The following is a 27,699-nucleotide window of genomic DNA, read 5'->3' as shown; positions in this document are numbered from 1 at the left end:
TATTCAAGCAGATATATTAGAGAAGAGAGTGAGAGATTTGAGTTAGAAACCACAATTTCAAATTAGTAAAAAAAATATTAAGTTTACAAATTTAATATAAAAAGTTTAATTAGCGGTCCGAATTAATACACCGTTAGTTTTCTTATTTTTTCCATCCTATTCTCTCCAATCTCAAAATCATCCTTGCAAACTGGGCTGCTCCTCACTCACTCTCCACCACCGCCGCCACTCGATCCCTGCCCCTCTCATTCCTCGAGACTTCGAGCTCATGGCGGATTTGGCTGAAGCAGCGACAATGCTGACACCAATAGTGGTGGTTTCTTGATCTGTGAATGTCGTTCACTACCCATGCCGAGTTGACGAGCCATAGACATGATTGGTATGTTTGAACGTCATTTTCTCTCTCTCTATATATGTGTGTGTCTGTGAATTGTGATATCTATGGAGATTAAGGAATGACTTTACATGAAAGATTTTTTCTTTGTTAGGGTGTTTCACTAGTTTTGTTTGCATAATCTTCGCAATCAACTTTAATAAAAGAAAAGAATAATTTTGGAATGAATTATGAATATGATGAGAAAAATAAGAAAACTAACGGTGTGACAGGGATTTGGAAGGAATGTACTTCCTCCGTCCGCAAATAGGAGTCCCACTTTTTCATTTTTGTCCATCCGCGAATAGAAGTCCCGGTTCATAATTATTAAAAATGGTGAAGAGGTCTCAATCCCACTAACTCATTCACATATCATTGAAAACTTATCAATGAGACTCATATTTCATTAACTTTCTTCCACCCACTTTTCTTAACATTTCTTAAAACCCGTGTGAGATTGAAATGAGACTCCTATTCGCGGACGTAAGGAGTATTAATTTGAAACACTAATTAAACTTTTTGTGTGAAATATGTAAACTTAATACTCCCTCCGTCCCAAGATAAGTGACTTGTATTCCTTTTTGGGGTGTCCCACTATAAGTGACCTATTTCCATTTTTAGCAAAAAGTCATCTATTTTACTTTATTCTCCACCTACTTTATTCTCTCTTCTCTCCTCTACTTTTCCCTCTCTCATACTTTACTCTCTCCACTTTAACTTATTTAAATACCATTCCTTAAATCCCGTGCCCAAAAGAAGTAGGTCGCTTATCTTGGGAAGGAGAGAGTACTTTTTTTACTAATTTGAAACAATGGTGAAACATTTTGTATGTATGGTGTCATTACCCCGAGTTTCATGTATCAGAATGGGTTTCAAATCTTAAGTGGAATAGTTTAGTCCATTCTTATATTTTTGTGAGAGAAAATAATAACAAAAAGAAGAGAAAATAAAGAAAAAGCCAAAAAAAATCCTTAATATGAAAAATTCGTATGCCTCGATCCCATACTCAGAAAGGTAAACGAATTTAATATAATAGTTATACTAACAATATATTCGGCATGTCACTAACTCAGAGCATTTACAATAGCGACGTTGTCTCGCCGCTGTGCAGACGATGCCTATTGCACAGGAAAGGCCGAGCGACGACTCTCGGCATGCACGTGCAACTGCCTAGCGCGATTTTCCATTTTTTTTTTTAATTCTAAATTTTCACCTATAAAATACCCTGCTCTCATTTAATTTTTTTTCAATCCAATTATCTCACGTCACTCTTCCCATCCAATTTTCTCACTTCTCTCAAAAAATAGCTTTCGATCGATGGTGATGATGATCTGATTGATAAGCTCATTTCGCAAGGGTAATGTAATTGTAAAGTCTTTGCAAGTTGATTAGTTAAGTTTGATTATATTCATTTGAGTTGAACCCTAATTTCATAAAATCAGTTCAATTAATTAATTTTCATTTTATTGAGAGATTAATTAAATACTTTTATTATTTTAATAAAATAGTTATACTAACAATAATTATTTTAATAAATTTTAATAAACAAAATTTTGATAATTATAAATTTAATAAAATAGTTATACTAACAATAATAAATAAAAAGATGCATAATACAAAAATATAAAAAGCCACAAGCCGAATACATAATATAAAAAATGAAGATGTTCGTTTTCAAAAGTACTCACTTAAATCGATATAACGCATAACACATTAATACAAGTGGTCAGCTTGAACTTTAAAAAGAATAGGTGACCATTTTTTAGAACAATATAAAAGTTCCAAAGTTTTGAAATTAACTACTTTTATCTATATGTTGTAAGTACTCATTCCGTCCACTTTTAATCACCAAGTAATCATCTTGAATTTCAAAAAGAGCAGTTTTGTGAAATATTTGACACTTACTTTTACTACTTTTGGCAGCGGATCTCACGTTTCACTAACTTTTTCAACACACTTTCCGCTATAGTATTTCTTAAAATGTGAGCTAAGTCAAACAGATTCAGTTTTTCGTGGACGGAAGGAGTATTTTTTTATGTAATTATTGTATCTTTAAATTAATTTTAATTTTAATATTATCATAATATTTTTTATTGTATTTACTTTTTTAAATTGTGTAGTTTTTTATTTAATATTAATAATCTCTCTGTCTTTGTGATATTCATCTACTTTATTCTTTTTTTTTTTACTTTATCTTCTTTGCATAATTTATTTAACAATATTTTCTTAAATCATGTACCCAAAACAAAACATATCTACCAAAAAAAGGCAAATGGAGTATATTTAATATAAATATTTTAATAAAAAAAATTTATTATTTTATTTAAGTTTATGGATAAGTTATTAATAAACTGTAGTAGAGTTAACGTGTAATTTAGATAGAAATATATAGATATAATTAAAAAAATATATAAAAATTAAGCATATAGTAGTAGAAAATACTACTCCTTGTTTGAAGAATAATTGGTCATATACAAATAAAAGAACAATACAATTGCCGCATAGACACAGAAGAGAGAGAGAGACAGAGAGAGACTAAAAAAAAGGATCGTTAGTGAGAGGTTGTTTGGCGGCGAGTTTAATACGGCGGAACACAGGAGCAACGCTTCCGCACAAACAAAGCTATTTATATTAGAATCCATTAAACCAATTTCTCAAAGCAAATGCAAAACAAGAAAAGAGGGAGAACAAAAATTCCCTGGTTTTCTTTCTGATTATAAACAAAACAAAACAAAACAAAATTGAGGGAAAGAAAAGATGGTTTCATCAATTGCTTCGTCTTCTTCGGTTACTGTTAGAGTCGAGAAAGCTACAAGCGAGTTCTTGATCGGACCCGATTGGACTCTTAATATGGAAATTTGTGATATTCTCAATTCCAACCAGATGTACGTTTTTTTACATATTTTTCATTAAAAGATTGAATTTTTATTGTTTTTTGGTCTTCTCGGTCGTTTGTAAATGTTTTGTGAACATGTTGATTTCTGTTTTGGAATTGGGATTAATCAAGATTCTTGGTTCAAGTTATGTTAAAATAGGAGGATTGCATATGATGATACTTTCTTGTGTGATGAGGGAATTTTGAATGTTGTAATTTTATCCATAAAAAAGAAATTGATGGTTGTAGATGGGGGGATTTGGTTGTGTTTTTTGATTGATTATATATCTGTGTGTAGAGTTTTACGATGTATGTACCGGGTTTGTATTCAAGATGAAATTTTTATGGTGGAATTTTGATGTGTCACTGAATAGGCTTGCAAAAGATGTTGTGAAAGCTGTGAAGAAAAGGTTGCAGCACAAGAAACCCAAAGTTCAGTTGCTTGCTTTAACGGTATTCAAGTGTGCTTCGATTCTTGAAAAACCCGGTGTTTATTTGAGGCGAGATTGGTTGATGTTTGCTTCTTATGTATCTTTGTAGCTTCTGGAGACGCTTGTCAAGAACTGTGGTGATTATGTGCATTTTCATATTGCAGAAAAGAATATACTTCCGGAGATGGTCAAGATTGTAAAGAAAAAGGCGAGTTTCTAACTTTTTATGGACTAGTCCAATGATACTAAAATAGATTAGTGTGCTTTTCCTGCTTGAGTCATGCTAGGATCAAGTGCACATTGAATGAGTGTTTGTTGCCTCATTCAGATTGATTGGTCCTCGCCCTATCTTGAATGCTTCATAATAGTACTTATTTGTTTATTGATGTTTCCTCATATATTTATTTTGATGTTCTGCTAATATTTGCATTTGAATAGAATGGGTTTGTTCAAATACATTATAAATTTAAACGTTGATATGATTTTTTTCTCATCTATGAGACTATATTCCAGCTTCATATTTTCATCTATACTCATCAACAAGAAGTTAAGAATGTGTACGTGCTTCCAGACTAATAGGGTTACTCTTTGATGCTTTCAGACTGATATGCACGTAAGAGATAAAATTCTAACCCTGATCGGCTCATGGTACGAGGCATTTGGTGGATTGGGAGGAAGACATCCTCAGTATTATATGGCTTACGAAGATCTGAGGGTAAATACTTGTATAGTGGCAGTGATGTTGAGGCCTTCAAAATTGAACTATCTCCTCTTCGTAGGAAGATTTATTAACTGCCCTGGCTTTTTATGGCAGCGGTTTGGTGTACAATTTCCTCATCGCCCACCAGATGCTGCTCCTATACATACTCCTGCTACACATGCAGTGTCGACTCCTCCACCAGGTTACAGAATGTCAAGTAGTTCTTCCACGAGACTCAATGAAGCTACTGGAGCTGAAGATACTACTTTAAGGTTCATGTTGTGGTCGTTGAGCCCAATAAACATTGTATCTTTTTACTTATCATCCAGTTCTGATTGACTCTCCTAAATTTTCACCCTTGTAGTTTATCGGGCCTCAACTCCATGTGTGATGTTCTTGAACTCTTGACTGATATGTTGCGAGCTGTTGATCCAAGTGATCGCTCGGTATCTTCATCTACAGCTCTTCACCTTTGTTGCTAGAAATGGTGTTTAGATATGTCCCGAATAATTTAATTCCCTTTCAGGCTGTTAATGATGAAATCATAGTTGATCTTGTCGAGCAATGCCGCATTAATCAAAGAAAGCTTGTGGAGTTGTTGGGGACGACCGGGTAGCATTTCTTCCCATTCCAGATTTAATCTCATTTTCTTACCGGTTTTATGTCTGAAACTCGTATGCAATTTTTGACAGAGACGAAGAGATCCTAGGTAAGGGTCTTGAATTAAACGACAGCTTACAGAGTGTTCTTGCAAAGCATGATGCAATAGTTTCGGGTTCCCCTCTTCCACCCGCACCCACTCCTACCACACGTGCAGCTTCTAAGAGCCAACAACCTGATCATAGATCTTCTGAAGTCAGCACACCGCCTGCATCATCCAAAGAGACCCCACCTGCACCGGCATTTACTGTGATTGATGAAAAGGATGTCGATGAGGAAGACGACTTTGCACAGCTGGCTCGAAGGTTACAAACTTATACTCCCTCCATCCCTCTGTATCTGAGTCGAATTCATCTTTTGGTTGTCCCACTGTAGCTGAATCATTTCCTATTTTGGTAAAAAGCACCAACTTTTCTTAAATCTCGTGCCGAAAAGAAACGTCTCTACTACAGTGGGACAGAGGGAGTACTATTTATTAACCTTATTTTCTGTCTTTCATCACATGTAATTTTAATTTTAATTCTGAACTTAATTCCTGCAGACATTCAAAAACTCGGAGCAATGTTTCTCAAAACTCATCCACGGCTAAAAGTCAAGAAGCTACATCGATCCCTGCAATGAGCAATGCACTAGTTCCCATCAGCACACCTGCATCAGTGGAAACGAAAGATCAGAACATCATAGAGCTCCTGAGCATCGTTTTGTCGACAGGTAGTAGCTCGAACGAGCAGAGTTCTTCTCCAGACCATATGCCTTCTTCAACTAGCCCAGGTACTACTACAGTTTCCCCTGAGGTTTATCCTGCTAGTAACAACTATGTCGCTCCGTGGGCTCAGCCTCAGCCACAGCAGGCCCCACAACAACCTCAGCTTCAGCCTTACCAACAACCTCCATACAACTCACAATCACCAGTCTATAATACTCAGACTCAGCAGCAGTCACAATATCAACAGCAATATCAGTATAATACAACAAGTCAACCACAGCCACAGCCTCATAATTCCCAATATGCATACCCTCCTCCACCATGGGCCACCACGCCAGGCTACTTCAGCAGTCATAATCCTATGTATACGTACTCGACTCCTAGACCCATGGCGCCTTTCAGTAACGGAGTGGCGCAGGCGGCCAGCTGCGCACAGCCGAAGCCCTTCATCCCTTCATATAGATTGTTTGAAGATCTTGATGTGTTCAGCAGTGGGGATGGGAGATTCAGACCGACGAGTAATGCGACACCGAGCTTGTCCGGGCCCACAAGCCAAAATATGGTTGGCGGGAGGATGTGATTGTTAGCTTGGTTTATATTTAATTTTTCATATATTTTTTGAACACTTTTGAGTTTAGGTGGTGTAAGTAATAGGTTCGTTTGAATAATGGTTATTCTAGTTTTTCACTTCCAGAAAATATGTTTTTCAACTAAATAATGGTGATTTCAGCCGATATTTATGGATGTGATTAATTTTCAGCCTGTGAGTAATTGCATCTGTTCTGTTATAGTATTCAAGAATTTGAATGTAAACAAGAAAAACAAGTAACCATGTAAATATATTACATCTTCCATTTAGGCTAATCATTATGATTATGCAAGCATATTACATGTGCAATTATATAAAATAACATAATGTAGAAGAAAGGGGTAGAATAACAGTTGAGATTAACAGTTAAACTATAATTAGTTAGAAACCATTTCAACTATACAAATTGAGCAAAGTTGCTGCAGCTGTTAATGTGTACGAAAAGAAGGGAAAAAGAGAGGAAAAGAGAAAACGGAAATACTAAGGAAATACAGAAAGGGCATATTGAAGATGAAGTAAAATAAAAAATAAAAATGGGCATATCTACACCTTTCTTGACCTATAAACAAAGATTATTTGCCAAAGCCTCCATAGAATCAGTCGATTCTTTCTTCCTTTCTCCCAGAGTTGATCCAAATGAGTGGAGGCTTAATTAATATATTATACACCTTCAAGTGCGAGAGCCGAGTACGCACCTTCATACCAAGAGATGACATTTTCGATTGATCGGTCAGTCATATGCAGGCAACGTAGTTGCTCAACTCCAAATTGCCAGGTCGTGTCCAGAGATTAAAATAATTCATCTTGGTGGAGAAATCTCATCAGCATATATGGAAACACAAGCATCAGCAGCACCAGCAGCGAGTAATACTTGATAGGGATGGAAGGTCAGGCAGCTAACGGATCCGATCTTTTGGGCCATGAAAGTGGGATAGTACCGAATAGTGCCTAATGGATCGCCCTCAAGATTGAAGACTTTGATGAGTTGCTTGGCTGAGCCACTTGCTATAAGAGGGGCGTGCCTGTGGACGGCTAAAGCTGTGAGTGATCCCCTATGGGCATCGATAGTCAGGTACGTGTTTTTGGCGCGTCTCATATCTAGGAACTGGATATTTCCTGCTTGTGATGCACTTACGATCTGAAAAAAAAAGTGTCAAATTGTAACGACAGGCGCCTTTCGGATTTTTAGCATGCATACACAACTACACCTACATGTTGTATAGAACTCCCTCAGTTCCATTAGGGTGGGATTACATATATTTTTGGACCATTCTGTTCCATTAGAGTTGGGACATTTCCTTTTAAGAAAATAAATAAAGCACACTTATCTCCTTGTTTACTTTAGTCTATCTCTTACTTTTACTTCAGAATAAAGTTCAAAATTAGTCCCATACATTTGCTCAATTTTTTAAAAAAAATTTTGTTAGCTTTTGATCCCAAACATTATGTTTTGGTTCATATTTAATGGTTTTGTCAAAACTTAACGGTCAAGTTGATTGATCAGTTAAAATACAGACTAAAACATAACATCTAAGACCAAAAGCTAACCACACTTAAAATGTGTGGACCAACTAGGTTCATTGTGCAAATGTACCAGACCATTTTTGGACTTTAAAACACAGTTCACCGTTAAGTTTTGACTGAATCATTAAATATGGACCAAAACATAATGTTTGAGACCAAAAAGTTTTTTTGGACAAATGTACGGGACTATTTTTGAACTTTAGTCTCTACTTTATTCTTACTCCACTAAACTTAATAAATATGTAATCTTTCATGCCCAAACGAAATGCTCCAACACTAATGGAAGCAAGGAAGTAAAATTTGCTTTATCTCAGTGGGTTGAAAGGGGGAAGAAAACAGTCACCTTTGCTGGTTCAAGACCAGGTTGGAAGCCAATACCAACAACTCTTTCAACTCGTTGAGTGTGAGGTCGGGTTTCAGTAACAAGCCTAACCAATTCAGGAAAAAGAGAATGAGTCACAGACAGAATAGAACCATGTACAATGATCAGATGTCAGGGCCAGATAAGCTTGAGAAAGAAATGGCAAAAGGTATAGGGAACTTTTTGTGTGTTAATCAAACATATGAATGATATCTTACATCTCGGGAGTACGAATATCATATAATCTGACATAACCATCAACAAAACCAGCAGCAAATTGACCTGCATGAACTTGAGAAACAGCCTGTACATTTGATTAAATTGGTTAATCAACCATCTGTTGGTGCAAATTTGTTAATAACAAAGATAAACGCAGAATGATAAAAGTGAGAACATGTGTAGCACATGAAGAGTTCAACAACTTCTTGACGTAAAGTGGAAAACTAATTCTGGGAATTTACACCCACCAGCGCTGAGATGCTTGAATCTTGGGGTAAGGAAATGGTCTTGACAAGCTGCTCTTTGTCCAGATCCCAAGCCATGATAGATGAAATATCACCAGAAGAAAACTAGGCAGGGCACAATAAAGGATATCAATGACATAAAAATGTATATCTTGACTTTAAGAAAGTAATACATGCACACGCATAGCAATTTAGTTCAATGACATACAAGATACCCTGACTGCTGTTGCCAATCCACAACAGCATTCACACCATGGGCACCAGGTCTGCGACCCTGAATCGACGCAAAAGCAGTAACTAATTTCTGTTGTCCTTTTGATGTGTAATCTTTCCAAATCCGGATATTCCCATCATCTATATTATAACATAAGCAGATTAGAGTTCAGCATCAACTAAAACAAGCAGGCCTCCCTACTTTAGGTAAGAAACTTACTTGATGCAACTAGAAGCATGTTCTCGTCAAATTCATTTACAAGACACAACTTTGAAGCTCCTTTGTCAGGGTAATCATGGTTACTGAAACTGTTGAGCAGGGTTGCTTCCTCATAATTCCAGACCCTAATAAATTACATCTAAAGGAATTAGCTAATCATACAAAATGTGAAATTTAACAATTATGAATCAGAAGCACCATAGAGATAAATAATTCCATTCAACAACTTCCTCCCACCTAATCCTTTCATTTTCATCCGAAGCAATCACAACAGGCGAGAATGGCTGCAGCAAAGCAGTTTTGGTGCCCGTCTCAAACTTAGTATCCCAACTGGCAATTTGATTATGCAGTTTACTCACAGCTGCCAAAAAAATAGCATTAAGAAACAGCAATTACAGAGAGGAGTAGAGTGTTGTTAAGGACTTACAGGAGTGTTGGCATTTTACTATATGATCAAGTGCCAATTTCTCCCTTTCTTCTCTTCTAGCAATTATGTCTTCACTATCATCCATTGCGGTAAGAAGCGGCTTTGAAAAGTGACCACAGCTCCAGTTATAGATCATTGACTGTGGAAGAAAACTACGTTCTGAAGCACCAGATGGCCCAGCAGAAGCTAAAAATGGATCAGCTAGCCCTGAATCTGGAGAATTAATCAGATGCGGTCTGAATTCCAAGGAACAAACTCTCCGCATTCCAGTCAAGTAGCTTGGCCTAGGAGGACTAACGGGAGGAGTTCTGAACGTCAGCGGCAAATGGGCTCCTACGAAAATATAGAAAATTTACAACTTTAAATATAAAGTAACAAATTAACATGAAATTTCAGAAAACAAACATGTTGCAGTATTCATCATCTTTTTTTTTACCCAAACAATGGCACAAACTGCTCCAGGGAGAATTAAGCAATAAAAAGACTTACCTCCATTTAATTCAAACCAAGATGATGAACGAGCTAGTCCAACCAGACTGGAGCTTGCTGCTGATTCACCAAGACGAGCACTTGCACCAGCAGGCTTGACTGATTTAGCAACAACTTGTTCAATACCAATAACAGATAATACTCGCCTTCCAAGGGATGCAACACGTGGCGATGGATCCTTCGCCAGATTGCACATAGCTAATACACACTGTGAGTACAGTGCATTATCAAGTGGTTTTCGCCTTGAGTGGTGAAGAACCCCATTGCTGACAGAGTCATTTGGTGCTCCAGAATCAGAATGCAGGGATGAATCATCAGAAAGTGGAGACCCATGCATTATCCCAGAGGTAGCAAGAGGGCTGCTGGTAGATACTCTCCCATCACGAACAAGAGGCTGGCTGTCATTGCCAACTCGTAATAACGGAGCAATTGGTGAAGGAACTATACTTCCATGAGACATGTAGTGAGTTGGAGTTGTATAGCCACTACTAGAACCCTTGACAGCAAAAGACGGTAAGGAAGTGAGTACAGAACCAGATTGGGGTTTCCCATATGAAGTAGCAACTGACTTCAGGTGTTTGTTGTGGCCAAAGGCAAACCGCGAAAGAGCTGCAGACAGTAGTGGAGTAAAAAACTTAATAGAAGAAATGGGTGGATAATAGCATAATAAAACAATAATAATTATAAAGGGCAAGCACGTTTGATGTAGTACATACCCACAGCAACTTCAGCTCGCACCAATGGGCTTCCATCAGAAACAACACTTAAAATGTTCTTTATGATACTGACTTCAGCCCTAACTTTTTCATCATCATCACAATCTTCATCTCCATTACCATCTCTCGACGTGTCAAACCCTATATCAAGGGCAGTGCCTAGAGCGAAAACCGCTGCCGCACGTACCTTTACAAAAGTTCATTAAAATTACATAATATACCTCACTGTAAGTACAGAGATAAAAAATAATCAAAAAATTTGCATATGCTTTCTGTTCATTGGTTACTATTAGAAGGCAAAGAGACGGGTACAACAGATAAAACTGATAAGTAATAGAAAGACCTCTGGTTGGGGCTCAGATAGAAGAGGAGCAAGAATATCTGGAGCATCGGCCTGCAGGCCTAACAGTTGAGCTTCTGAAAAATCTTCCCATAGTTTCCCAAGGCACAAGCATATCCACTGAAGGAATAGAGGTTCAGTTTGTGCTTCATTAGGAGATGAACACTGGAGGTGCTTGAGGCAGACATGTATAAGACCAGCCTCAATGCAGGTCTCCTGACCCCGCCTGTGACCATCCACAATGACGGCCAGTACAAATGCAGCCATTGCCCGTTGCTCAGGGTAGGCTTCCACACTATCAAGAAACCTAATGAAATAAGCATGCCCACCATCCTTCACAAGATCAACCTGACATGACTGCAGGAACACAACATTTCAAGATTTAGCATACTAGTAAATGTAGTCATTTTGCAGTACTACTTGTTCTATCTAAATTCTAAAGCTATACAAAAGGTGATGCCTCCCACAATATGACTTTGCCATGAAACTGGTGAGAGATCCTGTTGAATAAAACAAAATAGGAAATTATAGTGAAAATAAAATAAAATACTCCCTCCGTCCCACAATAAGAGTCACATTTTGTCATTTCGATCCGTCCCACAATAAGAGTCACATTTCACTTTTACCATAAATGGTAAGTAGGTTTCACATTCCACTAACTCACTTCACTCACATTCTATTATAAAATCAATATAAAAAAGTGGACCCCATATTCCACTAACTTTTCCAACCCACTATTCTTTACATTTCTTAAAACAACAATATGTTATGAAAGGTAAATGTGGAAAAAGATTGTTGTGGATACCTGGAACTCTGCATTTGGGTCCTCAACTAATGTTGGAAGCTGAGAGAGACAGATTTCAGCAGCCATATCCCATGCATCCCTGCAGGTGCACAAGAATAAAATAAACATACAGATCAATATCATTGTATGAGAAGATAAAGTTAATGCTGGGGAAACAATAAATTAAAGTTACCACATATGATGCTGATGTGTAGGTGGCAACATTGGATATGAAATTGGAGAACAATTTGCAGATCGCATAATCCTTTCAGCCAGCAAAAAGTTTCTAAACAAGCTGGCAACCAAAAGATCTTGTCTGAACAAACGCTGGAACAAATCTGAAACTCAAGTTGACAATTCCCAAATTATCATTACCATGCTGTTCAAATTAAAGTTTACAATGACCACATGAAATTCTGTCCCTGTCATTACCATGTGGAAGTACATTCCATGCGATAGTGTCAGTCACAGCTGTGAATATCCAGTTTAATTCCCCAAGAAGGGTCTTCCGGTCTGTTTGACGGCCAGGAATTCTATCTATCAAAGAATAATCAAAGGACTCGTGCAGCAGCGACCGAGTGCAAAACCTGAAGAATTATTGCATAACAATATCCAAATTCTTTAACATATACATCTAGAAACAAGAAATGACCAGAAAGTCATAATATAAGAAAAGAGGCCTTAAGCAATCATATTTTCTGGTTGCAAATGCAATGTAAACAGTGTATATAAGAGCAATATACTTATATATGGCAAAAAATAATCAATCAGAGCAGTGCAAAGAACCAATTTTTTAAGGAACAAGAATGATCTTTTCTTCAAAATTTGGGCAAGTTCATCAGAGATTGTGCGTTATCATCCATGCCTGACACCCTTGGGGCCTTACAGAAACAGAATGTCTAGAATTTCATGATACCTAATTCATCTTTTCAGTTACCATCTACAAAACACGGGGGGATTCTAGAGACATGATCAAATGAATTTCAAAAATCAATTAACACTAAATGGAAAATAGAATTGAGAGTGCAGTTGATCACCATCTTAAAGCCATTTTTATTGGCGTCGTGAGGCAAGATGTAAATACATCAGCAGGAAACTCAGCACTTTGCGGAAGTGTCTCGTGAGCTTCACAGGCCGCAAGTAAAATGCAATCCCTCGTGGGAGCTCCAGAAGTTGAACTGGAATAATCTTGGAGCTGTTGTAAAAAGAGATACATTTCAAAAATTAATATGCATATCCAAATAAATGACACTGTTATCAATGAGAAAACCAACCTGAATGAAGGCACTGATAATTAGCCCAGCAGCAGAGCAGTCAAACACATATATAGAAGGTGTCTTCAGCCAGGAATCCAAATCACTGATTGGCAAAGGTATGTACTGTGTATAACTCTATATAAACAAATATATGAGAATTGAGAACTGGAGAAAAGTGGAATTAGAAAGGCGGTGTTCAGACTTGAGAATGGTATATAGTAGATAAGGTACTCAAAATAAGACCTTATTAAATAGCCAAATTTCACCATTCGGAGTTGGCTTAGGCACTCCATGTCCATTGTAGTGGAACAGAACTCTTTCAGATTTTGCATATTTACGGCATGTTGTGCACAGTTTCTTTACATCATCTACAGTGGGGTCCAATGAATACTTGTAACGAGCCTGTCGTTGTGCAAATAATATGTTTACTTAGCATGTAAAAACAGAATAACGCCTTTTATAATGCAATATTCAATTTGTAAGTTCATGAAAGTATCAATATCATATGACATGGTACAGCATATGGCCTCATCATACCTTGGGTTGCCACCTTTCATATTGTTGATTCAAGGTTCTTCCAATTGTTTCAATAGCTTTTTGTGGTGCCATTGAAAATGGATCTAAAAAGAGTGAGAGGCACATGAACAAACATATACTGTCATCAGATTACTACTCTGTTTCTTACATATGGACAAAAATACCAAGCTGAAAAAATGAACAATGCTACACCTTATAGACAGTCCACCAACAGTTATTGGATAATATGCCTTAAAACAAAAAAAAAAAATACCCTGTTACAGAGACTAACCCACATCTATGATAGTTCAGTTTTTCAATCCTTCTTTTCATTTTCAGAGAATGTTATTGCCTTAAATTTATGCAGTAAAAATTCTCAGCACTAACTCTTTCATCCATACCCTCTCATAGCAAGTCCCCACCCCCACTTGAGAAAAACTGTGGATGAGATACTCAACTACTCTTCAACCATACTACCATGATAAATGTCATAGCAGAGAATAAATAATTACAACCAGTAATGTAACAGCTACTTTTTAAATAACGAATATGTCAAAAGGTCCTGACACATACATGTTTGATTATTTACATAAAGAAACATGCTATTGTGTGAGCACTGAGCAGTTAAATGATGAGGTACAAAAATTAATTATAAAAATACAAAAAAGTGTCCACATGCAACATGGTAATGATGACAGAGGAGTGGTATTCATATAAGACTCTTTAGTTCAAAGATCAATAAAATGCCTTTTAAATAAGTCACAAATAGATAGCATATGTGTAAGAAACAAGCATACAAATAAATCATTGTGCCAACATAAAGCTAACTATCAGAAGAAAAAAGCAGAACAAGTTTATACCAATCCAACATTCCATCCGTGCACAAGGAGATATCTTTATAACATCAGGTGGATCAACGCTGATATTTAAACACAAAACTAAGGCAACGCATCCTGTCTTCATCTGCAACAAATGTGAAGTTAACACAGAAAGATGAAGCATGTTTCAATTGATAATTTTACAAGATTATATAGTATCCAGAAAAAAATAGCAGATAAATCCAAATATAAAAGCACACAAATAAAATTTCAAGAGAAAATCATTCCTTCAACCAAGAGACAGACTGTCTAGAGAAGACCCGAAGCTCTATTTACTGTTTAGAAGTGGTAGCTTTTAAATAACAGATTAATCCAAATATAAAAGCATACAAATTATATCATTTCAAGAGAAAATCACTCTTCAACCAAGAGACATAGACTGTCTAGAGAAGACCCGAAGCTCTAGTTACTGTTTAGAAGTGGTAGCTTTGAACAAACAGGCCATGAAACAGTTCTGGCCGATTTCAAGAACTAAAGTTCAGTTCAGCAAATAAATTTATAAAATATATTCTGGAAGCAGGTTACATTATCTGCATTGCGAATGGCCAATGGAGGAATGCAAAAAAGAGAAAGTCATGGAGGAGCACGGATCTATGAGGCTGGTAATGCTCTTTTAACAAAATGAGGATGGTAACCTTTCTGAGTTAATTACACATTCGTAATGTATCGGATGCAACAACTTGGTAGGTTATATTAGTCAGATATTATGTTACAAATGTATTAACAGGAAGAGAAACTCAAAAAGGAAAACAATATCTTTTCAAAATTATGGCACAGTCATCTGGAGCACCTTATTCTGCTTCCTTGTCAAAAAATTAAACAAAATGAACTCATTTCATAAATGAAAACTGAAATAGCCTCATAAACAAGGGGGCATTTATGATACGATTGACTATCATCTATCATCTACCATCATACGCAACAATAAAGAAAACTATCACAGACAAATCACCTTGAAGCACACTAAATAACACATAAGAGTCTACTATCACCATCAATCATCTCTTTCCACGACATTGTTCATAAATATGACAAGCTACAACTGTGACATCAAGTACGCATAACACGATATTTGTCAACGCACTACAATAACAACATATTCAATGCCCCAAATTTAGGATAAGCAATGTGGATAGCAAGAAACATTCAGTAATACATACACAAACGCAAATAGTTAAACAAGTTACCCTATCCCGGGGCCGCCATTTAGAGACCAAGCCGCTATCCGAGGGCCCTGCTGGAATACAGTCCTCAAATCCGTCGTGCCGAAGCTCACACAACACTATAGTCTGTGGCAAGTAAGCCATGCTCGTGGTGGTGGTCATTTCCGTATAGCTGCTGCTCGCAGTTTCGGTTAAATCACGGGCATTGGCATTATTATTATTAGTACTGGCAATGCTACTGCTACTATGAGCACTCCTTTCGCCATCCTCCTCAACATGAGTCCCATTCTCGGTGAACTCTTCCAAATGATTGGAAACTGCCGTCGTCGACTGTGAAAACCGTGATGCCGCCATCAAATCCCCCAATGCCATAAAATAAAGTGCCCTAATTTGCAGATAATTGCTCAGCCCTGCCCTAGTCGAACTGATTTCGGAGGAAAACTCATAACAGGAACACTAATTAAGGCGATTGGTGAGAAAAGGTGAGGGTTTTAGGCAATCGATGTGGAGGGAGGGGTTTAGGTCAAGAAGCGGGGTGCGATTAGTCGACGAAGCCGGTGAAAGAGCGGCGTAGAGAGATAGAGAGAAGAAGGAAGAGGAGAGAATCCAGCTCTGTAAAACCCTAGGCAGCGCAGGCGCAAGTGATGGCGGTGACGGCGGCGGGACAGGTGGAAGAGTCGATGGAGGCGTAGATATACATATGTATATACAGACAGAGAGAGATGTCAAATGTAAATTTGGGGATTTATTATTAATCTCACTTTCCTTTTGTATTTACTAGTGTTAACACCCGTACTATGCACGGGTCATGTGATTTTCATTATTAATAAGTAATAATTTTAAAAAGTGCAACATAAATAAAAATAATATCATATGTAATTTTAGAGAAAAAAATTTAATTCTCAAGTTTCATTCTATATAAAGCATTTCGTTTTCAGCATTAGATTTTATATACATATTTATATTTTATGAGTTGAGTGGAGAAGGATAATGTATGACATACGATAAAGTACATTATAAAAAAAACAATAATTAGGGTAAGAAATCCAAACCACCCCACCCCCCTAAAAAAAGAAAATGTGTTGCTTACAATGGGACAGAGGGAGTAAATACTACTAATTCATTATTATATAGTACTATCTGTCTCATTAAAAATAAAACGTTTTTCTTTTAGTTGTCTCGTTACAAAAGAAACATTTCCTAAAATAGAAACAACATCATCGTCACCCCGCATTCACTTTGCATGAATTATTTTCATAATATAACAATATCACTTATGATTAGCGAACTCATGAACAAATCCACATAAAAAAAACATAATGCACAATTATAAATAAATAGTATTAAAAAAAATTCATTAAATTACTATTATTTTTTTCCATAAATTTCCAACATAATTTACTTATACGCAGCATCCATAAACATTTCCAATACAATGCATGGGCACAAAATTATATCATTTCCAATAATAAACATTATAATGAGGTAAAAATTTTATGTCATTATTTAATGGTTCAATATATTATTATTGCTATTTTGATATAATAACCGGGCCCAATATAGAAGTGTGATTATTGTGATCCTATGGAATTAGCAGAAGATTTGGTTAATTAAAAAGAGCATCATACTACATCTTATAAACAAATTCCCCTTCTCCTTTCTCCATTCAAATTAGCTTGCATCAATTAATGGACCTACATTTTTTTATTCAACTGATATGTTTTACTTACTACCTTGTTATTCCAGAAAAGTGAAAGATGAATTAAAAATAATTATAATGCAAGATCTTTAATTTGAACCAAATAATAAATCAATAATCTTTTATTCAGACAGTAGATCAAGTTAAGCTTTGTTTTTGTTTCTTATTTTAGTTAGAAAATCTAATTATGAAAGAAGAAAGATGGAAGGAAAAGAAGATGGGAGCAAAGGAAGGTGAGACCCATCTTTTAATGTTTGTCATGCAATGAAAAATAAACCATCTTTTCATGTTCTTATCTCTTCAATGAATATGAACAAATAAGTGAAGGATTTAGCAAACTTCACTTACTCATTGGCAAGCTGCAGCTTCTTTTCCTTTTCCTCCCACCTTTTTGCTTCATGCAAATACTGTGAAGTGTGAAGATGTTGCAATAGATTTTTCCCAATTCAACAATGAGTTCTTATACTTATTATTTGTTTTCTGAAATAGTTCTACTTGTTTGCTTTAGGCTAGTTGGTTGAGCAGCTGTTGGAGAAGAGCCATGTAGGAATGCATACCGTTCCCTGCAAAATACTTCTATCAGTTAGTATTTCTTCATCTTCTATCTTTTGGCAAGCCAACTTGTGCCTCGATAGCAACGAAGAATGGAATATTGAATCTGTTTCCCATGGCAATCGACTACTGCAATTAAGATGTTCCATTTTATAGACTGAAAATAGACATTAATGTTTGTTGTGCAATGAGAAACTAACCATCTTTTCCTAATCTTATCATTTCAATAAATAGGTATAAATAAGTGAAGGATTTAGCAAACCCACCTTATTTCTTGGCAAGTTGCTGCTTCTTCTCCTTTTCCTCCTACATTTATGCAAATGCTATGAAGTGTGAAGATGCTGGAACAGATTTTTCCCATGTCAAGAATGAGTTCTTAAGTTATTTGTTGTCTGAAATACTTCTACTTGTTTGCTTTAGGCTAGCTGGTGAGTAGCTGTTGCAGCAGAGCCATTTGAGTGGTTGCTGGAGAAGAGTCATGTAGGTATGCAAAATGTACCCTGCAAAATACTTCTATCAGTTACTATTTCTTCTTCTATCTTTATGCAAGCCAACATGTGCCTTCATAGTAATTAGAATGAGATATTGAGCGTTGTTTTTGGCAAAATAAAGCAATCTCTCATGTCATGTCAATAATTCTAATCTTTTATCTTTTGTGCAGACTGACAGATGCATCCGCAGTCATAAAGAATGAGCCATTAATGAAGACAAATAGCATCTCAAATATCTGCATATTTTTATCTTCTACAAACAAAAAAACAAAACAAATGAAAAATGTCAAAACACATATTTTTAACATAGGATGAGTAAAATCAAGGAGAAGAGAAACAAAATTGAAGGAATGAAATCGATTGTGAAGACAGGAAATGAACATGCAATGATGGTTGGAATTTATAGAAAAACTTGTTGGAGTTGGCTCTGTTTTTTTCCGAATGATCACAATTTTCGAAAATGGTAGCTTTGAATTTTCACAGCATCCAACATCTGCAATAAAAAGATTTCACAGCATCCAACGTATCTAATAAAAAGCTTTCACAGTGACCAATGTTATGTCATAAATTGTCTTCCATGCTGGTAATAACAATTGGATGGGCACAATGATCGACAGCTTTCCCGCCAACAATGGCAATCTTGTTATTTTTAAGACAACTCTCACTTTATATTAGTATAGATTTTAAACTTTGGAGTATATACCTAGTCACGTCATTAATAAAATTAAAGAGGATCATTTCATGTCATAGTTGTATGCACATAATCAAATATTTTTAGTAACATTTTATTTTAAAAATTGATTTATAAATATTAGTAATTAATTTAAAATATAGTATTATAAATTAATGGAGTAAGTATTTTGTAACAATTTTTAAAAACAAAATTAACCTAAATATTTGCATATTTAAGGAAACAAACTCTTATTTATTTTTAAATATTGTATAATTATTTCAAACTAAACTCGAAATCATATTACATTTGAATTCAATTTAATTAAATCTAAAAATGAAGGATATTATGTACATAAAAAATTTATGTACATTTATCTTTATTCTTATTTTTATTACTTCATTTTTAGACAATTAATAATAGCGTGCCAAAGTAGGCTTTATATTAATTACTCCCTCCGTCCCCCATTACTTGACACGGTTTGACCTGGCACGAGTTTTAAGAAATGTAATGAAAAGTGTGTTGAAAAAGTTGGTGGGATGTGGGTCTTACTTTTAAAGTACTCCCTCCGTCCCACTTAAAATGCAACATTTGGGAATCGGCACGAGATTTTATGTAGTATTGTTTTGTGAGTTAAAAAAGAGAGAGGAAAGTAAGAGAGATGAAAAAGTAGAGATAGAGTTGTTTCTATTTTAGGAAACGTTTCATTTTTAATGGGACAGACCAAAAAAGGAAAACGTTTCATTTTTAATGGGACAGGGGGAGTATTATTATTTTTATAACAAATGTGAGTAGGAATGAGTTAGTGGAATATGGGGTCCACTACCAAAAATAGAAAAAGTGAAGTGTGTCAAGTAATGGGGGACGGACCAAAATGACAAACTGTGTCAAGTAATGGGGGACGGAGGGAGTAATATTTTAGAATAACACACACATTTCTTTTAACCTAATGTCACGATCGCGCCTAGCTAAAGATAACAATGCTCCAGGTATCGTGACCAGGGGAGAGGAATAAAAAGAAGAGGATAGAAAGGGGAATGAGAAATAGTGAAACAAACAGTCACTCGATACTAATAATTTTTATTACAACGATCTAGTGCATAATACTACACGGTGGAAGAGTTTGCAAATACATGACCATATGTGTGAAGACATATGTCTATGAGAATCCTACAAAAGAGATGAGACGACCACCAACTCCACTCAGCCACCATTTCAGCATTGCTCAACCTGCAACATTTGTAAATGCATGCAAGACTAAGTACAAGGTACTCAGTGGATACATTATCGAAAGATACATATATAAAAAAAAGTCATTCTTATCATGTCATCACATAGACACATGGCTTTTCATACAAGTCCAAGTTTACTAATTTCATTTTCATAAAGTTCGTCTGATCAAACTCTGTTCATTCCAGTAATCCACCATATCTGATAGTTCATTGTGTGTCGGGAAGGTGGCCACCTTCCACGATCACATTGACCTGTCAACCCTTACGATGACACGCAGTCCAATCCTTTTGGCATTGCCAAAATAAATAAGCATCATAAAAATAAATCATTTATGGCACGATAACATCTAAAAAAAATAAGTCCGATTTTATTAAACAAAAATCATTTCTTATATACTTGATAAATTTTGTCCACACTTAATGTGTTGGATATAAAGCCCACCTCAAAGCTTCTATATAAAACCTTACATGAGCTCCAGCTCGGAAATCAAAATCCACGAACATACGCTCTTCTCGAAATAGGAATTGATTCAAATAGTCTTAAAAACATTCATAAGTAGTATGACATGCAATGATCCTACATGAGATTTATTAAAGGAAATTTGTGGTTTATTAAAGAAAATTTGTTTAGTCAAAACTTGCGGCTCTCTAACTAAATTAGAGAAACTAAATAACTTAACAAATAAAAGAAAACTCATTAATCCCATATGATTCTATCCATCAGAAGTTAATTAAGAGATAGATGATCAAGTAAGAAAAAAATAATTAATCATAAAATTAATTATTTAATCGAAATCGAACTATTCAACTACTTGCAAATAACAATTCTTAAATCTCAACAATTTAAATCCTTGTACTCGTATTTTAATTAAATCCAAGTAAGACAAAAAAGCTAATCATTTCCATTCATTTAATTTTCAACAGTGCCTGTAAGGGCAGCTGCGGGGGAAGGATCTACTGCTGTAGTTAAAACCATAACACCCCATACTATGTGTCAAAACGCAGAACTTCACGTTAAACTGCAGCAAGCATTTCATAAACTATTCATTTAATCTCTCACCCTTACCCATTTCTTATTCTATTAAATTTTGTTTTGATACTATATACTGAAAGGTGTGTTCTACTAAATTCTTTTATTCGTTATTAGTATTTATTTTGGTATATTTTATATTTAAATGTTTTTTTGCAAAACTTTTTAGGTATAACCCATTTTGATAATTTAATTTATAGATTTTATTATTAAAAATATAAAAGATGTTTCATGAAAAATATTAAAAGAGAAAAAGTGTGTGATGCGTTATAGTAGTAATTTACTTTTTTCATTAATATTTTTATTTGTTTTAGTAAAGAACACCTTAAATTCAACTATCAAATGCATATTATTGGAACTCATGAATGATATAAATAAGCTTGAAAATTCAATAAAAGATAACTAAAAATATTGTAATTATAAAAAGAATTCAATTGCATAAAAAAGTAAATGAATTAAAAGAAATAGTTCATGTCAAATGTTTCCTAGTAGATTAAAAGAATAAAGTAGGGTGGGATTAAAAGTTATTTGATCAACTTGATGTCTTTTAATGTAAATGGATTAATAGAATAAAGTTGGGCAGGGGTGGGGGATTAAATGAATAGTAGTAAAGTACTCCCTCCGTCCCACAAAAGATATCACACTTGTGAGATGGTATGAGATTTTAGGAGGTTTTGTTTTGTGTGTTAAATGGAGAGAGAAAATATAATTTTTATATTATGTGAGAGAGAACTTTTTCCAAAAAGGGAAATATGACATCTTTTATGGGACAAACTAAAAAGTAAAGTGTGACATCTTTTATGGGATGGAGGGAGTACTATGAAATGCTTGCTGCCGTTTAATGTGTGAAGTTCCACGTTTTGACATATAGCATGGGGTGTTGTGGTTTTAACCACAGCAGAGGATCCTTTTCCGATAGCTGCGCGTGTATGGCTGTCAAGGACAGCAGTTGTGGACTGCCCGGAAAGAGGCAGCAACGGCACCATTCGTGTAGCTCGATGCTTAACGATGTACTCTTAAAAGCTAAGTCTTCGTTCTCAAGCTCAACATTATTTTCGGGGTTAACAAAAGTTCATAGTTTCATGCTTTTCTTGATTGATTAAGTTAAGTACATCCAATAAACTCTCTCTCTTCATTATTACTCTAATTATTTTTTCTCTTCATTGATTAAGCTATGTCTTATCACTGATACTATAAAATTAATTCTACACTATGAAATAAAGTATGAACAAGACATTATTACTGTGGACGAACTAAAATGACATTATTGACTAAAGGAAATGAATCCACAATCTACTAACACTCTAATCACTATATTTTCCCCCCTCTCTCTTACTTTTCTCATCTCTCTCTTACTTTACCAATTACTCTCTCCGTCCACAAAAAATAGATCACTTTGTGCATGACACGAGTTTTAATGTAGAATTAGTAAAGTAAGAGAGAAGAGGAGAAAAAGTAGGTAAAGTAAGAGAGAGAGAGAGAAAAAGTGAGTAAAGTATGAGAGAGGGAAGAAAAAGTGGGAAAAGTATGAGAGATAAACTTTCCATTTTTAGAAAGTGATCTATTTTTTGTGGACGTCCTAAAATGACAAAAGTGATCTATTTTTTGTGGACGGAAGGAGTATACATTAAAACCCGTGCCATTCACATTATTGTGTATTTTTTGTGGACGGAGAGAGTAATATTTAAAAACTAAAGTAGATAGAATAAAATATGAGATATAAAGAGAGAGTAAAATTGGAAATAAGATAAAAATTTGTTAAATAAGAAAATGATTCAATAAATTTAGGAATACCCAAAATAGAATACGATTCAATATCTTGAGACAAATGGTACATTTTGTAATATTACTATACAATGTAAGGGCTACATTTTGTGATATTTCTATCAATTCCAACTACAATTAGACATGAAGAGGCAAAATTTCTATACAATGTAAGGAGTACATTTTGTGATATTTCTATCAATTCCAACTACAATTAGACATAAAGAGGTACAATATGTGATAAATCTATGCAATTGCAACTATAACACACATGTTGTGATAGCTCTTTACATGCTAATATCATATGATGAGATGTAGTAATTTGAAAACCTTGTGTTTGGTTGGCAATGTATAGAGAGGAATGAGATCCCCTGTTGTGCAAAATGCTACAGCAGGGGTGCTGTAGTGATCTTCATCATTAATTAATTTCATATACTTATAATATTTTTTTTCATTTTACAAATGAAGGGTTTGATTCACCACAGCACCCCCTACTGTGGCATTTTGCACAGCAGGGGATCTCATCCCGTATAGGAAAGAGAACACTGCTTTTTGACAGGCAATAATGAGAAGCCACCTCATGCATATCTAGGGTTTCACACATTAATAAATACTCCCTCTGTCAGCACTCGCATGATGAGGGTTATATTTTTCTTTAGTCATCCTAATTAATATAATTCCTTTTTTTATTGATTAAAAAAAATTACTATTATTATATTTTTCTTATTTTATCTATCTCTTTTTTTTTTTTCTTTCCTTATTTTTTCTTTCTTTTATTTTATTCTATATTCTATTTTATGTTCATTTCATTTAACTTATTAAATATTTATTTATTATTCTTTGCATCCAAAAGAAATATTTCAATATCAATGGGGCGTAGAAAACACCTTATGTTAGAGACTTTTTTCCAAAAGCTCTCGGCATTAATTCCAACATGTTGTTGGGCCTGGCCCCATTTTCTTGATAAAAAGCCACTAAAATCCAGATTTATAATATGTATTGGGCCCAAACAATTTTATTTAACAATTACTACTAATGGTTTTAATTATATACGCTTATGGTTTTACGGTTATTGGACGTGACACTGATACGCTCAGATTTTGCATTATATTAAGGTTATTATTTAGTCCGTTTTGAGTGTCAAAGTTGCATTATATGTTCATTTTTTGCATATTTTATCCATTTTGGTATTTTGATGTGTTTTATAAGAAATGTGCAAAATAGAACTGAAAAGAGGCATAAAAAAGTCAAAATCTGGAAAATTGGAGCTGAAGGCAACCCAACGGCCTGCAGGACCCATGCCAACATCCGCTGGGTTTGTTCGCGCATGATAACCTCAGTTCAAACTCATTTTGCCGGCGATTCTGAAGTCCAATCAGGGCATGCTACACACCATTCTCTTCGTCTTCGAAAGATATTCGCGATGGCAACTTGAATATCTCAATCAAAGTTCTGTGGAGAAAGTTATAGCTATTCTACAAACGTCGCGCAAAGCTGTCAAGTACAGAATTTAGGCAGAAATTCAAAGAAAGAAAGAAGGCATTACTTGTGAAGTCAAATCTCTTCCTTAACCTATGGGGCACGAAAATTCAATATTTACTATTACTTGGAGGAAACTTTTTACCAAGTTTAAATCCTTTTAAAGCCTATAAATATCCCATAACCTAACTCATAATATCCACCAATTCATAGTCCCCAAAAATGGGGGCCTCCAGGGCTCCTGCCTCCATTCTCCAACCCTAATTCCTTCATCCATCATTCCATCACCACTCTTAGAGATTGGAGCAAGGCAAGAGAAGACTAAAGATTGCACAACAATTCATCCTTGGGTTTTGTTTGCTTTTTCTTTATGTTTTGTTATTTAATTTGTAGTTTTTGCTATCTGTCTATGAGTAACTAAACTATAAGACTTCTTTGGATGTATTAGTAACTTTTATTTGTTCATATAATTCCAGTTATTGGTATCCGTTTTGTTCATTACTTAGTTTCTGTTCTAAGTGTTGGATAATTGCTACACATTTGAGTGACACATTCTGTGAGGATCTATTAACTTGCTACATAATCGTGAGAGGAGGTTGGCGAGTTAGAAGAGCTTAGTCGACACTACAATTAGCTTCCCTTAAAACGGCATCGTTAATTGAGAATGGGGACTTCTTGAGGGTCTAATTGAGCTTTTAGGAGTTACCAATCTAGGATTGACACCCCTAGTGTCTGTAATCTACGTTTGTGCCGCATGGACATAACTTATGTGACTCGTTCTAGTGAAGTATGAACCGTGTTAGAGTATCATAACCGTGTTTTGTGTAACCATAATTCTGAAACCACTATTCTTGGAATTCCATTATTTGCCTCATTTACTTGTTTTATTTATTTTTTCTTAGTTAAACCAAAACTCTTGTTTCTCTAGATTGTATATGACGCTTACATGATAGCCAGTTGTAATTATATACCCTGCATTCGATATTCCGGTAGTGACTTTTAGCTATACTATTTCAACCTTGTATACTTGCAAGTAGTTGTAGTGCTAAAATATAGTGCATCAGACACGTATTTCACTTGACCTATAATCTTCATGAAACGACGTATGTATTGGGGAAGGAGATCCCCTACGGTGCCAACAAACACAACACTAAAACTACGCCGTATCAATAAATTTTCATTTCCCTCATTCTTAACTAAATTATAATAAATTAAGATGAATAGAAAACTAATTCCTAAAAAATCGCATATGCCATTTTATTTCTAAACTCCATCTTCCTTTCCCTCCATTTTCAAAATATCCAAAACGTTCCGTATTCTTTATTTTTGTTTTATTTTTTTCTCTCCACACTACATTTCTATCTCTGTTTCTCCTCGATCAACAAATGGTATTACTAGAATTCAATAAAGCTCAATTTTAACCTCCAAGCTTGCACTCTTCAAGAACTCTCTGATATTTCGAGAACTCCTAAGAAGTTTGAGAACTCTCAGGTATCAACTACCAAAAATTTTGTGTTAATATTTTTTCTAAATACAATGTTGCTTCTAATTTTGCTTGTGTAATTTGATTTATAACTTTATTACATGAGCAATGCCAAGGACAAATAACAAATTTTTAGAAAATTATTGGATAAAATTTTGTAGAAAATGGTTCATGTATATGAACTTGAATCATTACTTGAAACAATATTAATTCATCTATTTAAGCATGTGAATTTGGATTTGCTTTGTGTTTATGTTTTTTAATGTATATATAATATGTTTTAAAGAAGTAGTTTGCTGTTAACTATAAATTCATATTGTGTTTGTTTGTTTTTCAGTTTTGCATTTGATATACTCCAATGATTTGGGTTCAATATGAAGGGAAAGTAAAATAAAAAAGCCAGAAAAAAAATATCATATGAATTATGTTTCTTATAAGGAGGTGTGCGTAAAGAAGACAAAAGAGATTGCTTGGTTCTGAATTCCCGACATGAGACTCGAACAAATTGTAAAGTACGATTGGGGGTCAATTATGTGAAGGGTATATATAAAGTAAATAAGTTTAAGAGCATAACCATCCTCTTCATCTTCCTGAGACCGTGCACATGCTATATTCTCAACGTAAAATTACACATGTTCAAACACATGAGATTGTTTGGCAGGTGATGTTGGAATTATGCAAAATCAACTTTTAATTTGATGACTAGACAAGCTGGAGGAAGAGATGAGATTGGTTACGCTATATTGGATGCTAAGAATTATCTTTGTTCTAAGAGACAAAGAAGCATGGTATATTGTGAAACCAGTTGTCTAATGAGATGCTTTCAAGATCAGTTATCTAAACAGATAGCTGATGTCTTTTGGGAAGATGCAAGAATGTTGATTGATTATGAGTGCTTTGGTGATGTTGTGTCATTGGATACCACATATTGTAAAAATCGTGATAATAGACCACTTGTTGTATTCTCGGGTTTTAATCATCATAGAAAGACCGCGATTTTCGGTGCATCACTTTTATATGATGAAACATCAATGTCATTTAATTGGTTGTTTGAAACTTTTTTGGAGGCTCACAAACATAAAAGGCCTATTATTGTCTTCATCTATCGGGATCAAGCTATGACAAAAGCGTTGCATGAGGTAATGCCAGATACATTTAATGGATTATGCACATGACACTTAATGGAAAAATGGAATCAAGCACCTAGGAAACCTTTCGAAGGAATGATCATGTTTCTTGATAGATTTTTAAGATGTGTATGTATGGTTTTGAGGATGAGACTCAATTTGAGGAGGCTTTGAGTACTTTATTGACTGAATTTAAACTTAGACACAACACATGGTTGAAACATATATAAAATGTGAAGGAAAAATGGGCACGCTGCTACATGATTCATGAGCACACAACTTAGTGAGAGTGTCAATTCAAGTATAAAGAATTGTACGAAGCCTAACTTAAACATTGAGCAATTTTTCAAGAATTTCGAGCAAGTTGTGGAGGAGAAGCGGTACAATGAACTAAAATGTGATTTTGAGGCATGCCAAAAACTACACAGATTGAGGTTAGAGAGCTCTCCTATGTTACGACACTCCATCTATCTTTGACCTTTTTTGT

The 27,699-nt window shown here is 35.1% G+C and overlaps 2 protein-coding genes across 3 annotated transcripts; one reads left to right on the top strand and one right to left on the bottom strand.

Moving 5' to 3' along the window:
* The first annotated feature begins 2,895 nt into the window (after positions 1–2,895).
* Positions 2,896–6,504, top strand: LOC125191993 (TOM1-like protein 6). 2 transcript variants are annotated; one of them, XM_048089443.1, is made up of 10 exons: positions 2,896–3,258; positions 3,623–3,701; positions 3,789–3,887; positions 4,281–4,394; positions 4,494–4,651; positions 4,744–4,825; positions 4,906–4,991; positions 5,072–5,344; positions 5,581–5,810; positions 5,876–6,100. In XM_048089443.1, exons 1-10 carry the CDS (start codon positions 3,131–3,133, stop codon positions 5,956–5,958), a joined length of 1,332 nt encoding a protein of 443 aa, XP_047945400.1. In that variant the 5' UTR covers positions 2,896–3,130; the 3' UTR covers positions 5,959–6,100. The 2 variants fall into 2 exon arrangements, with proteins under 2 accessions (XP_047945400.1, XP_047945399.1); XM_048089442.1 differs by having other exon boundaries at positions 5,581–6,504.
* A 183-nt stretch (positions 6,505–6,687) lies between these two features.
* Positions 6,688–16,403, bottom strand: LOC125194694 (regulatory-associated protein of TOR 2-like). The gene is made up of 20 exons (XM_048092936.1): positions 15,710–16,403; positions 14,505–14,607; positions 13,666–13,748; positions 13,372–13,530; positions 13,147–13,263; positions 12,910–13,067; positions 12,305–12,459; positions 12,066–12,210; positions 11,894–11,972; positions 11,092–11,445; positions 10,749–10,935; positions 10,033–10,641; positions 9,544–9,876; positions 9,354–9,477; positions 9,117–9,241; positions 8,892–9,037; positions 8,687–8,788; positions 8,438–8,523; positions 8,202–8,286; positions 6,688–7,472 (listed from the first exon to the last, which is right to left on the bottom strand). Exons 1-20 carry the CDS (start codon positions 16,055–16,057, stop codon positions 7,134–7,136), a joined length of 3,837 nt encoding a protein of 1,278 aa, XP_047948893.1. The 5' UTR covers positions 16,058–16,403; the 3' UTR covers positions 6,688–7,133.
* Between the last annotated feature and the right edge of the window lie 11,296 nt (positions 16,404–27,699).

The sequence above is a fragment of the Salvia hispanica genome, chromosome 6 (assembly GCF_023119035.1).
Source record: "Salvia hispanica cultivar TCC Black 2014 chromosome 6, UniMelb_Shisp_WGS_1.0, whole genome shotgun sequence".
In the NCBI taxonomy this organism is placed as follows: domain Eukaryota; kingdom Viridiplantae; phylum Streptophyta; class Magnoliopsida; order Lamiales; family Lamiaceae; genus Salvia; species Salvia hispanica.
This window is presented reverse-complemented; position numbering and strand designations above follow the sequence as displayed.

Bases quoted from the DNA above. Each gene is read 5' to 3' on its own strand.
- LOC125191993 (XM_048089442.1), top strand. From the start codon at position 3,131: ATGGTTTCATCAATTGCTTCGTCTTCTTCGGTTACTGTTAGAGTCGAG. The intron at 4,992-5,071 runs GTAGCATTTCTT...AATTTTTGACAG, and splicing joins GAGTTGTTGGGGACGACCGG to AGACGAAGAGATCCTAGGTA. The intron at 5,345-5,580 runs GTTACAAACTTA...TAATTCCTGCAG, and splicing joins TTTGCACAGCTGGCTCGAAG to ACATTCAAAAACTCGGAGCA.
- LOC125194694 (XM_048092936.1), bottom strand. From the start codon at position 16,057: ATGGCATTGGGGGATTTGATGGCGGCATCACGGTTTTCACAGTCGACG. The intron at 9,242-9,353 runs GTGGGAGGAAGT...GTAATTTATTAG, and splicing joins GATGAAAATGAAAGGATTAG to GGTCTGGAATTATGAGGAAG. The intron at 7,473-8,201 runs GTGACTGTTTTC...TTTTTTTTTCAG, and splicing joins CTGGTCTTGAACCAGCAAAG to ATCGTAAGTGCATCACAAGC.